This window comes from Callospermophilus lateralis, chromosome 3 (genome assembly GCF_048772815.1).
Source record: "Callospermophilus lateralis isolate mCalLat2 chromosome 3, mCalLat2.hap1, whole genome shotgun sequence".
Classification (NCBI taxonomy): Eukaryota; Metazoa; Chordata; class Mammalia; order Rodentia; family Sciuridae; genus Callospermophilus; species Callospermophilus lateralis.
The window spans coordinates 114873043-114886112 of NC_135307.1; the positions used below are offsets into that span (position 1 = coordinate 114873043).

The 13070-nt window shown below is 34.7% G+C and overlaps 1 protein-coding gene across 1 annotated transcript in view; it reads right to left on the reverse strand.

Annotated features, from left to right (window-relative positions):
* Myo9a (myosin IXA) overlaps window positions 1–13070 on the reverse strand; it is a 263115-nt gene that overhangs the window by 56536 nt on the left and 193509 nt on the right. Inside the window, exons 30-32 of the mRNA XM_076851030.2 lie at window positions 9819–10042; window positions 9189–9305; window positions 7186–7374 (exon numbers count right to left, since the gene is read on the reverse strand). Coding sequence (XP_076707145.2) covers window positions 7186–7374; window positions 9189–9305; window positions 9819–10042 — 530 coding nt within the window. The remainder of the gene's footprint in view (window positions 1–7185; window positions 7375–9188; window positions 9306–9818; window positions 10043–13070) is intronic.

Consider the following 13070-nt stretch of genomic DNA (forward strand, 5'->3'; position numbering starts at 1 on the left):
GAGTTGTTTGTGCAATAGGTACAGTTCTTCAAGAGGAAGAAGTATAATGCTAATAAGCAAATTTGAGAACATTTTAAGTTGGTAAAACACAGTGCTAATAAAAGCATCAGAATACAAGGATACTTTAGAGATTATTCTCTCTTTTATTTCTATTTTTTGGTATGGGAACTGAACTCAGGGGCACTCTATCATTGAGCTACATTCCCAAGTCCTTGTTTATTTTTTGAGACAGGATCTAAGTTACTGAGATTGGCTGTCAACTTGGGATTCTCCTGCCTTAGATCCATGCCCATTTGAGACTCTTTTTGAACCTTGCTTCTGTTCATAAGCCACACCAGTATTCATTAAATTGATTATTTTAATCATTAATCAAGTGATTTTTAAAATGTTCCACATTTTGGGTATGAAAAACTCTACTACAAAGGTAAGTTATCATTTGGAACAAGGAAATGCTCTTTTACATATAACATTTCCTGATAACCCTAGTACAGAAAAATATAAATCTGCCCTTTAAAACTTGTAAACAAGCTGGGTGTGGGACTAAGGCAGGAGTATCCTAAGTTGAGGCCAGCCTGGGCAACTTAGCAAGACTGTACGGCAACTTCAAAGAAGAAGAAATATGACTAGTCAATAAATATATGAAAAAATGTTCAACATCTCTAGCAATTAGAGAAATGCAAATTAAAACTACACTGAGATTTCATCTCACTTCAGTCAGAATGGCAATTATCAAGAAAACAGGTAACAATAAATGTTGGTAAGGATGTGGGGGAAGAAGATGCACTTATACATTGCTGGTGGAACTGCAAATTGGTGCAACCATAATGGAAAGCAGTATGGATTTCCTCAGAAAACTTGAAATGAAACCACCATTATCCCACTCCTCAGTACATATATCTAAAGGACTTAAAATCAGCATACTTTAGTGACTCAGCCACATCAATGTTTATAACAGCTCAATTCATAATAGTTAAGCTATGAAACCAACATAGGTGACCTTCAACAGATGAATGAATAAAGAAAATGTGGTATACAAACACAGTGAAATATTACTCAGCTTTAAAGAACTATGAAATTATGGCATTTACTGGTAAATACTTGGAACTAGAGACTATCATGCTAAGTGAAATAAGCTAATCCCCAAAAACCAAAAGCCGGATGGTCTCTCAAACCAAAGGCGGATGCTGACTCACATTGCGGGGGAGGGGGGGAGTGTTCCACCAGATTGGACAGAGTTGGGGGGAGGGAGAAGAAATGGGAATGGGAAAGACAACAGAGTGAATAAGATGTATTCTATGTTCATATATGAACACATGACCAGTGTAACTCCACATCATATACAACCACAAAAATGAGAAGTCATACTCCATGTATGTATGATATGTCCAAATACCTTGTTCTGTCATGTATAACTAAAAAGAATCAAAAAAAAATTTTTTTTAAAGACTGTCAAAATAAAATTAAAAAGCCTAGGGCCTGGGCATGTAGTTCAGTGGTATAGTATCTGCCTTATCTAAACTCTGGGTTCAATATCCCAGGATGGTCACAAAAAAAAAAAAAGAAAAAACAAAGGAAGGGAAGGGAAAGCTAGGTAAGAAATTTCAGGTTCTCCACAGTTCAGAGAATAAGCAGTGAGAGAACAGCTGATCAGAGAGGTGGATGACAAAGGGTATGCAATAAGACATAATACTGGAAAGTAAAAGAATTGGAAGTCTTAGTTCCTGGAACAGAAAACAGGAAAGAATTTTTAACTCTAAACCTGAGCATGGCTTTTCAAGGGGGAAGGGTAAAAAAGGGAGAAAGAGGGAAAGGTAAAGTTGACAGGATTACTTTGGTAAAAATGGAAAAAAACAAAGTCATCTAGTTAAGCTGGGGTAGGAAATTCAAAGCCATTTAGTAAGCAAGAAGTGAAGAACATATCTCAAATTGTTGGGGAAAATTGTGCAGTCATATTATAGAGACCATAACTAAGCCTGTCTCACTAGAAGGAATTAAATCTACACAGTCTTTATTCCATCTACAGAGAGTAGCAAACACTATCACAGCATTATAGCAAATGCCTTCAAAATGAACTGTTAGACTAATATGTGTAGAGGGATCACTGTTATCTGAAGGTTGCTGATACCACCCCCACCCCAACAAGCAGAAAGTGTGGTAGAGTGGAGCTAAAAAGCATGTCACTCTCAGGGAGTATGGTACATAGGGAGCAGCAAATGCACCAGTTGCTAGCCACAGCTGTGTGAGAGACCCTCTCCTGAGCACACACAGACATGAACCTGCCAATGGCTAGGCATGACAGTAGCTGTACAAGCCCCAGTAGGCAGAATCACCCTGTGCACCAGTAGTACCATGCAAAACAGGAGTGGCACACAGACATACACCCCACATACACTGGCTACCACTGATTGCACCTAGATGAGAGCAGCCTCTGTGCATGTCCTGGTAGCTAACTTTGGCAGAAACACTGTATATGCCACTGAAGTGTCCCTCAGATGCCTGCCACATAGAAGCAGCCCATGAATGTGCACCCAGAGATGTTGGACCTGATGTTGCAGAATGACGTGGACCTGATGTTGCACAAGCCTCAGCAGCTGGCAGACGCCACCCAAGCCCCAGAAGTGCTGTACTTGCCAGAGGTAGCCTGCATATACATGCTCCACAGATACTGGTCACAGCCCGGAATGCTAAGAGGCAGGCCCACAGATGTGCAAGCCCTAGCTGGGGGCAGCTACCATTTACCTCCCATGAGCCACTCAGTACCATGACTGTTGGGCCACCATGTTCTGCCACAAGTTGCCATGCACCCTGAAATCTACATGGGTGAGCTCACACCTATTTGGTAGTTCTGGGTGCAAAAAGCATTTCTACAGGTGGGCACACAAGAGAACATTCCCAACCAGGGAAAGATCTGATCACTATGCTACAAACAGGGGCCCTCCCTCCAAAAAGTAAATAGGTGAACAAACACACCCAAGAACAGAAGAAGCCCCCCTGATCTGCATCAGAGGTAAGTTAATGAGGTTATCCTCTATGTTCAGAAAAACATAGAGGGATATGGGTATGGGTATCAGGAAGGTTCAATAAGAAGTCTCTCCATAGTTTGGCACGAAATAACTTAAATCTCTCTAGTGTCAGATTTTCATTTCACTAAAAATGAAAAACTATCTTCTGAGGGAAGATAATCAAAATACACAAGAATGGTAGGACAGCTTTAACAGACCAAACTTAAGGATCATTGGTATAGAGGAATAAATAGAGATACAGGCTAATGGCACTGAAAGCCTATTTAGTGAAATAACAGCAGAAATATTTTCAAACCTTAGAAATGAAATGGGCATCCAGATACTAAACCATGACACATTTTAATTAAATGCCAAATATACAGAATAAGCCTCAAGAGATAAATGTCAAGTAAACCAGTATGAATAACAAGATTGCGTAGAAGAAACCTTCATATCCAGGAGGTCTTGGAAGGATGTATCAAGTCCTCATGAAAAAAAAAAAAAAACTCCCAACCAAGAGTGCTATATCCAGCAAAGCTATCCTTTAGAATTAAAGGAGATATATAAACCTTTCAAGATAACCATAAACTAAAAGATAAAAGAACTGATGACTACTAAGCCAGCAATGCAGAAGTTACTTAAACAAGACCCAAATCTAAGTTGCTCACAAGAGACACACCTCACAGGCAAAGACATAGGATAAAAGTGAAAGGATGGAAAATAATATTCTATAAAAACAGAAACGGGAAAGCAATCAGGGTAGTTACTCTCTTTCCAACAAAATAGACTTCAAGACAATCAGAAGAGACAAAAGAAGGACATTATATAATGATAAAGGGAACAACTCAATAAAAAGATATAACAATAGATAATGTTTATATAAAAATATCAGTGCAAGTAATTACATTAAATAAACACTATTTGATATAAAGGCTCAGACGGATCCCCCAACAGTAATAGTGGGTAATTTCAACATTTCTCTCTCACCAACAGAGCCATTTAGTAATAAAATCAGCAGAGACATTTCAGACCCAAATCTACAGAACATTTCATTTCGTAACAGCTGAACACACATCATTCTCAACTTTCTCCACAAAAGACCATACCTTAGGCCACAAATTAGCAAATACAAAGATAAATATTTAAATCTTCACATCTTATGAGATCATAATTGAATGAAATTAGAGATTAAAACCAAGAAAAACCATAGAAAATAAACACATGGAGACTGAATAACACACCCGTGAATAATGAAAAAGTAAGATCATGAAAAAAAATTAAGGAGAGAAACTTAAAAATTCTTAGAATTGGAGACTGGGGTGGTGACTTAGCGGTAGAGTGCTCACCTAGCACGTGTAAGGTCCTGGGTTCGATCCTCAGCACCACATAAAAATAAATAAGTAAAATAAAGATATATATATATATAAAAATTCTTAGAATCAAACAAGATAGAGATATAGCATACCAGAATCTCTGGGACACTATGAAAGCAGTTCTAAGAGGAAAGTCTTCAAAGTTCTGCAAAATAACAACAATTTCATAACCTTCATAACCAGTAGAAGGAAAGAAGTGATACAGTCACTCTTCAGTCAAACTGAAATCAGTGATATAGAAAATAATAAAATACAATGGATCAACACAATAAAAGTTGGTTCTTTGTAAAGATAAAAAAGATTAGTAAACCATTAGTCAAAGAAAAAGAAGATCCAAATTAATAAAATTCAAGATGAAAAAGGAGGTATCACCACAGACATTACTGAAATCCACAGGATCATTATTTTGAAAATTATATTCCAATAGTTTGGAAGATGTAGAAAAAATGGATGTCTGGACATTGAACCAAGAAAATATTTAAAAATATATATAAATATATGTAGGAAATATATAAAAATATATAGGAAAAATATAGCTGAACAGTAATAAGTAATGAGAGGAAGGAGTAACAAAAATCCTTCCAACAAAGAAAAGCCTAGGACCAGATGGATTTTCAGGTGAATTCTATCAGATCTTCATTAAAAAAAAAAAAACTAATGCCAGTTTTCTTCAAATCATTCCACACAACAAGAAAATGAAACTACAGTTGGTGAACATAGGTGCAAAAATCCTTAATAAAATATGAGCAAACTGTACTCAACAATACATTAAGAAGATTATCTACCAAAATCAAATTTGGCTTTATTCCAGGGATACAAGACGGTTTAACATATACAAATCAATAAACATAACTCACCACATCAACAGAATAAAGGACAAAAACCACATGGTCATCTCAATAGATGCAAAAAAAAAAAAGTCTTTGACAACAAATTCAGCAGCCATTCATGATAAAATACTTAAGAAACTAGGGCTAGAAGAAACCTACCTCAATATCATAAAGGTTATATATGACAAACTCAAAGCCAACATTCTACTGAATAGGGAAAACTGAAAATACTTTCTCTAAAATGAGGAACAAGACAAGGATGTTCATTCTCACCTCTCCTATTCAATACAGTACTTGAAATTTTTTCCAGAGCTAAGATAGAAAGACCTCCAAGGATCAGAGTGAGGCAGAATTAATACTGTTAAAATGGCCATATTACCAAAAATGATCCACAGATTTAATGCAATCTTCGCAGAACTAGAAAAAAAAAGTCCTAAAATTCATATTGAAGAATAAAAGATGCAGAACATCCAAAGCAATTGTGAGCAAAAACAGAAGTACTTGAGGCAACACAATATCTGATTTCAAATTATACTACAGAGATATAGTAACAAAAAACAGAATAGTACTTGCATAAAACAGACACACAGATCAAAGAGAACACAGAGACAAACCCACATAGTTAGTCATTAATTCCCAGCAAAGGTAACAACAACAAAAAGATTTTTTAAAAAATAGTGCTGGGAAACCTGAATATTCATATGTAGAACATTTTCAACAATTAGTGAAATGCAAATCAAAACTACACTGAGATTTCATGTCATTCCAGTTAGAATAGCTGCCATCAAGACTACAAATAAGAGGGCTGAGGTTGTAGCTCAGTGGTAGAGTGCTTGCCTAGCATTTGTGAGTCACTGGGTTCAATTCTCAGCATTGCATATTAATAAGTAAAATAAAGGTTCATTGATAATTTAAAAATATTTTTTTAAAAATACAAACAATAAATGCTATCAAGGAAGTGAGAAAAAGAAAAACACATACTGTTGGCGGGACTGCAAATTAGTACAACCACTATGGAAATCAACATAGAGGTTCTTTACAAGACTAGGAATGGAACAACCACATAAGCCAGGTATACCACTCCTCAGTATTTATTCAAAAGAAAGTCAGCATTCTATTAATGATACATGTGTACCCATGCTTATACCAGCGCAATTCAGAATTGCCAAATTATGGAACCAATCTAGGTGTCCATCAACAGATGAATGGATAAAGAAAAGTGGTGTACATACAGAGTGGGGTTTTATTTAGCCATAAAGAAGAAAAAATTTGTGGGAAATATTAAATGAAATATGCCAAGCTCAGAAAGCCAAGGGTTATATGTTTTCTCTCATCTGTGGAATCTAGAGAAAAAAAAATTTTTAAAGGATTTCATGAAAACAGAAGAGAAACCAGCAGGGTAGAGAAAAGGATCAAGGCAGGGAGGAAGGATAGAAAGGGGAAGTACTAGAAAGCAAAATTGATCCAACTATGTTTTGTGCATTTATAAATATGCCACAATGAATCCTACTCCTACAATTATAATGCACCAATAAAAAATAATCAAAACAACAAATAGAGGCTAGGGATATAGCTCAGTTGGTAGAATGCTTACCTTGCATGCACAAGGCCCTATTTTCCTAAAAACTAATTCAAGGGGAAATAAAACTGGTGGGTCCTTATATAAAGGCTACTAAATAATACAATGAATCACATCATTAACCATTGTTTTTTCAATAGGAAATTTCATGTGCTGATTCCTACTGAGAGTATAATCTTGAGGGTACCACACTATACTTTAATTCAATGAAAAAGGCATTCATTGCAGAGGGTTTAGAAAATACAGTCTGACAAGAATCAAGTTTGAAGGAGCTAAGATAACACTAAATTGATGTGTATCTATAATGTTTTATTCACAAACTAGCTGTCCTAAACAGTTTTTAAAAGGATTCATAACTGAATATATCAAAATACATGTATATCAAAATATATCACATTTACCTTTGTGGCTGTGCTGTCTGAAGTCTTGAAATCATTCATGTATTCATCTAAAAACACTTTGAAAGTGTTGACCCAAACTCTCACTGGAGATTCACTCCAATCACGCTGCTCAAGCCTCATGGTCTTTTCCAGAATCTGTTCAAACAGTGCGTAGAGGTCTTTATACCGTATGCTTTTACCATCATCCGTCTAATAAAAAATAGAAGAAATGTAAAGTTTTATGAAGAGATTCTTTAAATACAGAAGATTGATTAAACTTTTAGTGGTAATATTTAGAATAAAAATTAGGATCTGATGAAGTTCTTCATGAGCAGGCTGATGAAGTCATGTGGTATCTATAAACTTCTAAAAATAAAACTTCTTAAGTTTTAGTCAAAGCCTAACAGTTAAACAATGTAATAAATAAACAAAACCTGAGAACTGCTCCCTTACATCTAGCTTTTTAATTTAATCTCTAAAGATTATTTATGTCTCTCTTACTTATTTCCCCCAAAATGAACTTTATTTAGAGAGTTCTACTCTCTTGTAGAGAATACTTGATTCTTTGCTTAATGATATAACAGGTAACCTTCTTTATCTCTACTTATCTGAAGAAGAGTGGTATCCTTAGAAAACCACAATATTACTTGCAAAGTATCTAAATGGAATTCCTTCTAACTTGTTTAAATGAATCTGGAATCTTATAAGAAACAAAAAAAGCTTTTCAATAATGAAAAACTATTGTGAATATTTAAAATTTATTTCCCTCTTCAGACTTAGAGACTAACCTTTTTTTGATACAATGTTAGAAAATCACTATTATGCATTGCCTAGGAAGATTGTAAGACTGAAACCAGCCTTAGCAACTTAGGGGAAAAAAAAGGCTGGGAGTATAACTCGGTGGTACAGTGTCTCTGGGTTCAATCCCCAGTACCAAAACAACAACAAAACAAGCAAACAAAATAAAAACCTTATGCTGATGAAAATATAAAAGTAGAGTTTACACTAAAAAGTTCTTCTGATTTCTCTTTCACAATGAACTGAAGAATCTACTGAACAAGGCTGGATGTGGTGGGGCATGATTATAATCCCAGCAATTCAGGAGGATGAGGCAGGAAGATTGAAAATTTTGAGGCCTGGCATCAGGAACTTACTGAGGCCATAAGCAATTCAGTGAGACCCTGTCTCAAAAATAAAACAAAAAAAGCTGGGGATGTTGTTCAGTGCATTCCTGGATTCAATCCCAGGTACCAAAAAAAAAAAAAAAGATTGAACAAAAACAACAAAGAAAAATCAGTTATGAATCATTTATAAAAGATAATTTATAAACACTAATAATAATTCAATAGACCAAATTATTATTGAGCAATAAAAATAAATTTTCTAAAATATGAAAAATATCATGTGAAAGTATAAGATAAATTTGAATGCCAGAAAATGTCATACAAAAATCAATGACCATGGGGCTGGGGTTATGGCTCAATGGTAAAGCGCTTGCCTAGCATGTATGAGGTACTTGGGTTCAATTCTCAGCACCACATATAAATAGATAAAAAAATAAATGTCCATTGACAACTAAAAAAATGTACCAAAAAAAGATCCACAAATAATTTTTTTAAAAAAAAGAAATCAATGGACATATGCTGTCATAATTCCACTGGGAAAAAGTAGCATAATATATTCCACACATAGGAGAACTGGAAATGATAGCTTGGCAACAGAGCTAAAAGGACTGAGAAGTCAAAAAACTACAGAGCCACTGGGTGAAAAAGAATCATACCCAAAATACCTGAATCAACATCCTAAAGACAATAAAAATGCTCACAATATGAAAAAACTACTCAAGGAAATTTAGGGAAGGTATTAATATGAGGCATTTGGTATACTTTTCTTTACCCATAAAACACAAACAAGAAATAGAGAAATCTCTATTTGAACAAAGCCTCTGTACTATCTTCTAAAATCATTATTATTAAATTTTCCATATGTTGAATTGATGAATATCTGCTAACAGTCTAGCTTACCGCCAATGCTGATGAATAAAAGCTGAAGATATTCTGCCTAAATTCTTTTAGGGCTTTTTTAAATACAACATCCACTAGTGTATCCTTCTTGCTGTCCTCATTATCTAGGTCATGCATCTGAAGGCAACAGAAAGAAATGTATAAAACCAACTAATTAAAAAGAGGCAAATGCAAAAGCTGAATTATACTGTCTTTTCAACAATGCCTGTCATGAAAGTGGAAGCTACAGGCTCTTATGATACAACCCAGGTAAAAGTATGACTATATAAGTAAACTTTTATTAATACTAGATAATTTCTAAAGTCCCTGTGAACACTATATGATTTTACTGTTCTATTACCATAAGAACAATTCCAAATGGCCAAGGACAAGCCTTACCTTCATATCTGAAATGCAATGTTGCAATTATAGTGAACTGGAAGTCAATAATAAAGCCTAAAACCTTACATCCCATCTATATAGTTGGATTAATGCATATTCTATTAATGCATATTCTATACTCTGGTAAATAACAATCTAACTTACTGAAGCATATGTAACCATCTCTGAAGAGCACATCTCATTTTTATACATATATATCCATCCATAATCAAAGCTGCTCAGAGGCTTAACTCAGCAAGCAAAGTGTACCTTTTTCAGAAGAAATTCATCCATGCTCTTTAAATCACTAGTACTTGTTATGATTTGGACAGAGTCATTTTGCCAATGCATAGAATCCAAAGCCACGTTGCTAATCTTCACACTTCGCTTTCGCTTTGCCTTTGGAGAAGGCTCTTTGTTCTCTTTGAATTCTTTCCGGCAACTACCAGGCAGTTCTGGGCTCAAAGGAGGTGTTGGGTTATAATGAGTTAATTCTACAAATCAAGATAGAATACCCAAAAATATATGTTTAGTAAAAAATATTGATCATCCCCACGCCCTTCTTTTTAACGTCCTTTAGTAAGTTACTGAAGGAAATACACAAAATATCTGAAAAGAAAAGTAACATTAATGTTTGTGGTCAGGAAGGTATACAATAAATCCAGATTGTACAATCGTACAGAAAATGTAAATAAGAATTATCACTACTTTTTTTTTTTTTTTTTTTTTTTTTGGTACGGTGATTGAACTCAGGGACACTCAACCACTGAGCCACATTACCAGCCCTGATTTGTATTTTCTTTAGAGATAGGGTCTCACTGAGTTTCTTAGTGCCCCGCTGCTGCTGAGGCTGGCTTTGAATTCGAAATCCTACTTTTTCAGCCTCCTGAGCTGATGGGATTACAGGCAAGTAGCACCGTATCTGGCTAAAATTATCACTACATTTTAATGGTAAATACTATTATATCTTCCAGAGAGCTAAGGTCTGATATTGGAAACGTGGATGAAAGTGCCTTATAGAACATACAGACCATCAACCTAAATCCCAAGACCTCAGTTCCAAAGAAAAGCGGAGAGTATGCAACTAGCATATTAAATACTGACTATTAATCTAGTCTATCTCTGCTACATCTGTTTGAAAGAATATCCAGCTATATATAAGTCTAACAAGCCAGTGAAATTTGAAAATTATTAAATTATTAATTTTATTTACTATGTTCTATAGCCACAAGTTTCAGTGATAATAGTGGGGGATAGCTGGCAAGCTGTTAGGGAGACAGTTAACTCAACTGTCTTACTTTTGTATTTAATATTTAGAATTTTGTTATATAACTGTCTGAATTTCTCCCAAAATTGTAGAAATAAACTGGCTTTGTCAGTAACAGTGAATTTTTCTCTGCAATTGTTTACACCAGAGATATGATTCCATGTAATCTTTACAATCTAGAACTAGACCAGACTTGTCAAGCCCCATCTGAAGCCTGTTGAGAACGTTGGCCTCTCACTTCATACATGCTTGTTTCCCCAACATGTATGCTTCTTACTCTGTCTAATGCTTCTAATTCCATATTTTTTATTTTTATTGGTGCTGAGGATTGAAACCAGCGCCTCATGCATGCGAGGCAAGCACTCTACCACTGAGCTACAACCCCAGCCTCTCATTCCATCTAAAAGTTAACTTTAATAATGAAGCAAAAGAGTGGTCCCCTATATAATTACTGCCACCTAAAGCAGGAATTGAAACAAATTAAATCTCAAGCATGACACCAGAATAAAGAATATAAAGATACAGAATATGGGGCTGGTATTGTGGCTCAGAGGGAGAGCGTTCACCTAGCATGCATAAGACACTGGGTTCAATCCTCAACACCAAATAAAAATAAAGATATTGTGTCCACCAATAACTAAAAAAAATATATTAAAAAAAGATACAGAATATAAGTACATTTAAATTGATATTGACTGATTTTAATTCCATTGCATAACAAGTATCCAATTATTTCAACTGGTATAGTGTCTTCTAAGAAAAACGACTCTATAAAAGTTGTCCATAATATTATTTTAGCATTATAAATCAAGAGCTACGTTAATAAAATTTTACCCAAATGTAAATAAAAAGCTATAATTCTAATTTTTATATAGGTGTCTTTATAAAGCAAACATAATAAAGTCTAATAATATTACTTCAACTAAAATCTTTATGCATCTTTGGGATTAACAACAAAGAATATAATTATGGAAAATGAAAAATTTAGATTGATTATTGTCAACTAGACAAGATATAAGAAACTGAACACCTTGGTAATGCAATGGTGAGAAAATTCAAAGTTTTCCAAACTAAACTTGCAGTATCCACTAATTATCCATATCAGTTTGTTAGCAGATAGAAGCAAAGCCACAGACACATTTCTACCACTCCTTTTGAGCTGACAGGTGCCTCTGCTCCAAGCCATCCATTCCTCAGTCATGATTTATGATCCTTCTTCCTTGCCCCTTTATTTTGTCCTAGATATGAAAAGCTTTTGCTTACTTATTACTACTGATTCTATTCTATCCTTCCTTAAAAAATAACAGCTTTCTTCTTAGGATCTCTATTTTAGTTAGTTCTGATATTTCACCCACTCATTACCACGTACCCACCTCTGATGTATATCCCTGAAGATAATTAACATCTTTACATAGTAGCTAAAAATCTCTTTGTCATCACTCAGAAAAAGGCCTATGAAGAAGGGGTAATCTAATAGTGGAATTATTAGAATCCTTAGAGAGTGAGTAACGCTAACTATTGGGCACTTCTGAATATGTTATTATTCATGCTCCAAAACAAAAATAATAGCTATATTATAAGGCACTAGGTATTTGGTAGACATCGACATATAATAGTGATTAAGAATGTGGATTCTGGAGTTCGACTACCTGGATTCAAATCTTAACTCTTCAAATTACTATATGTGTATAAATAAGTAACTTCCTCATTGATATAATTATTATTCTCAGTGAGAATAATAATTATACCAACCCTGGCAACACTGTTGTCAGGATCAATTGAGTTAATACATGTAATATACTTAGAATAGTGTGCCCTGCAAGTAGTAAGCACTCAAAGAGGGGCTGTTGTTGTTAATACTAATAATACATGATTGGGCCTGGAGTCGTGGCTCGGTGGTAGAGCACTTGCCTGTCACATGTGAGGCACTGGGTTCGATCCTTAGCACCACATAAAAATTAATAAATAAAATAAAGGCATTGTGTCTGTCTACAACTAAAAAAAATTTTTTAAATACATATTTGTTAAATAAATAAATAATGGCTAAATTTTGGCAGTACAGAAGACTAAGGCTCACCTAAGATTCAAAATCATTCCTGAGATGGTTGTTGCTTCATTGTTTTCTGCCACATATTCTTGGAGCTTTTAATATAGGAATTCTGTAATTTTACTTATTAAGGAAGCATTTAACAATCCTGGTCCTACTTCATTAGAATATCTAGCCAACAGGATTGTCATTATAAATTCTAAAGAAA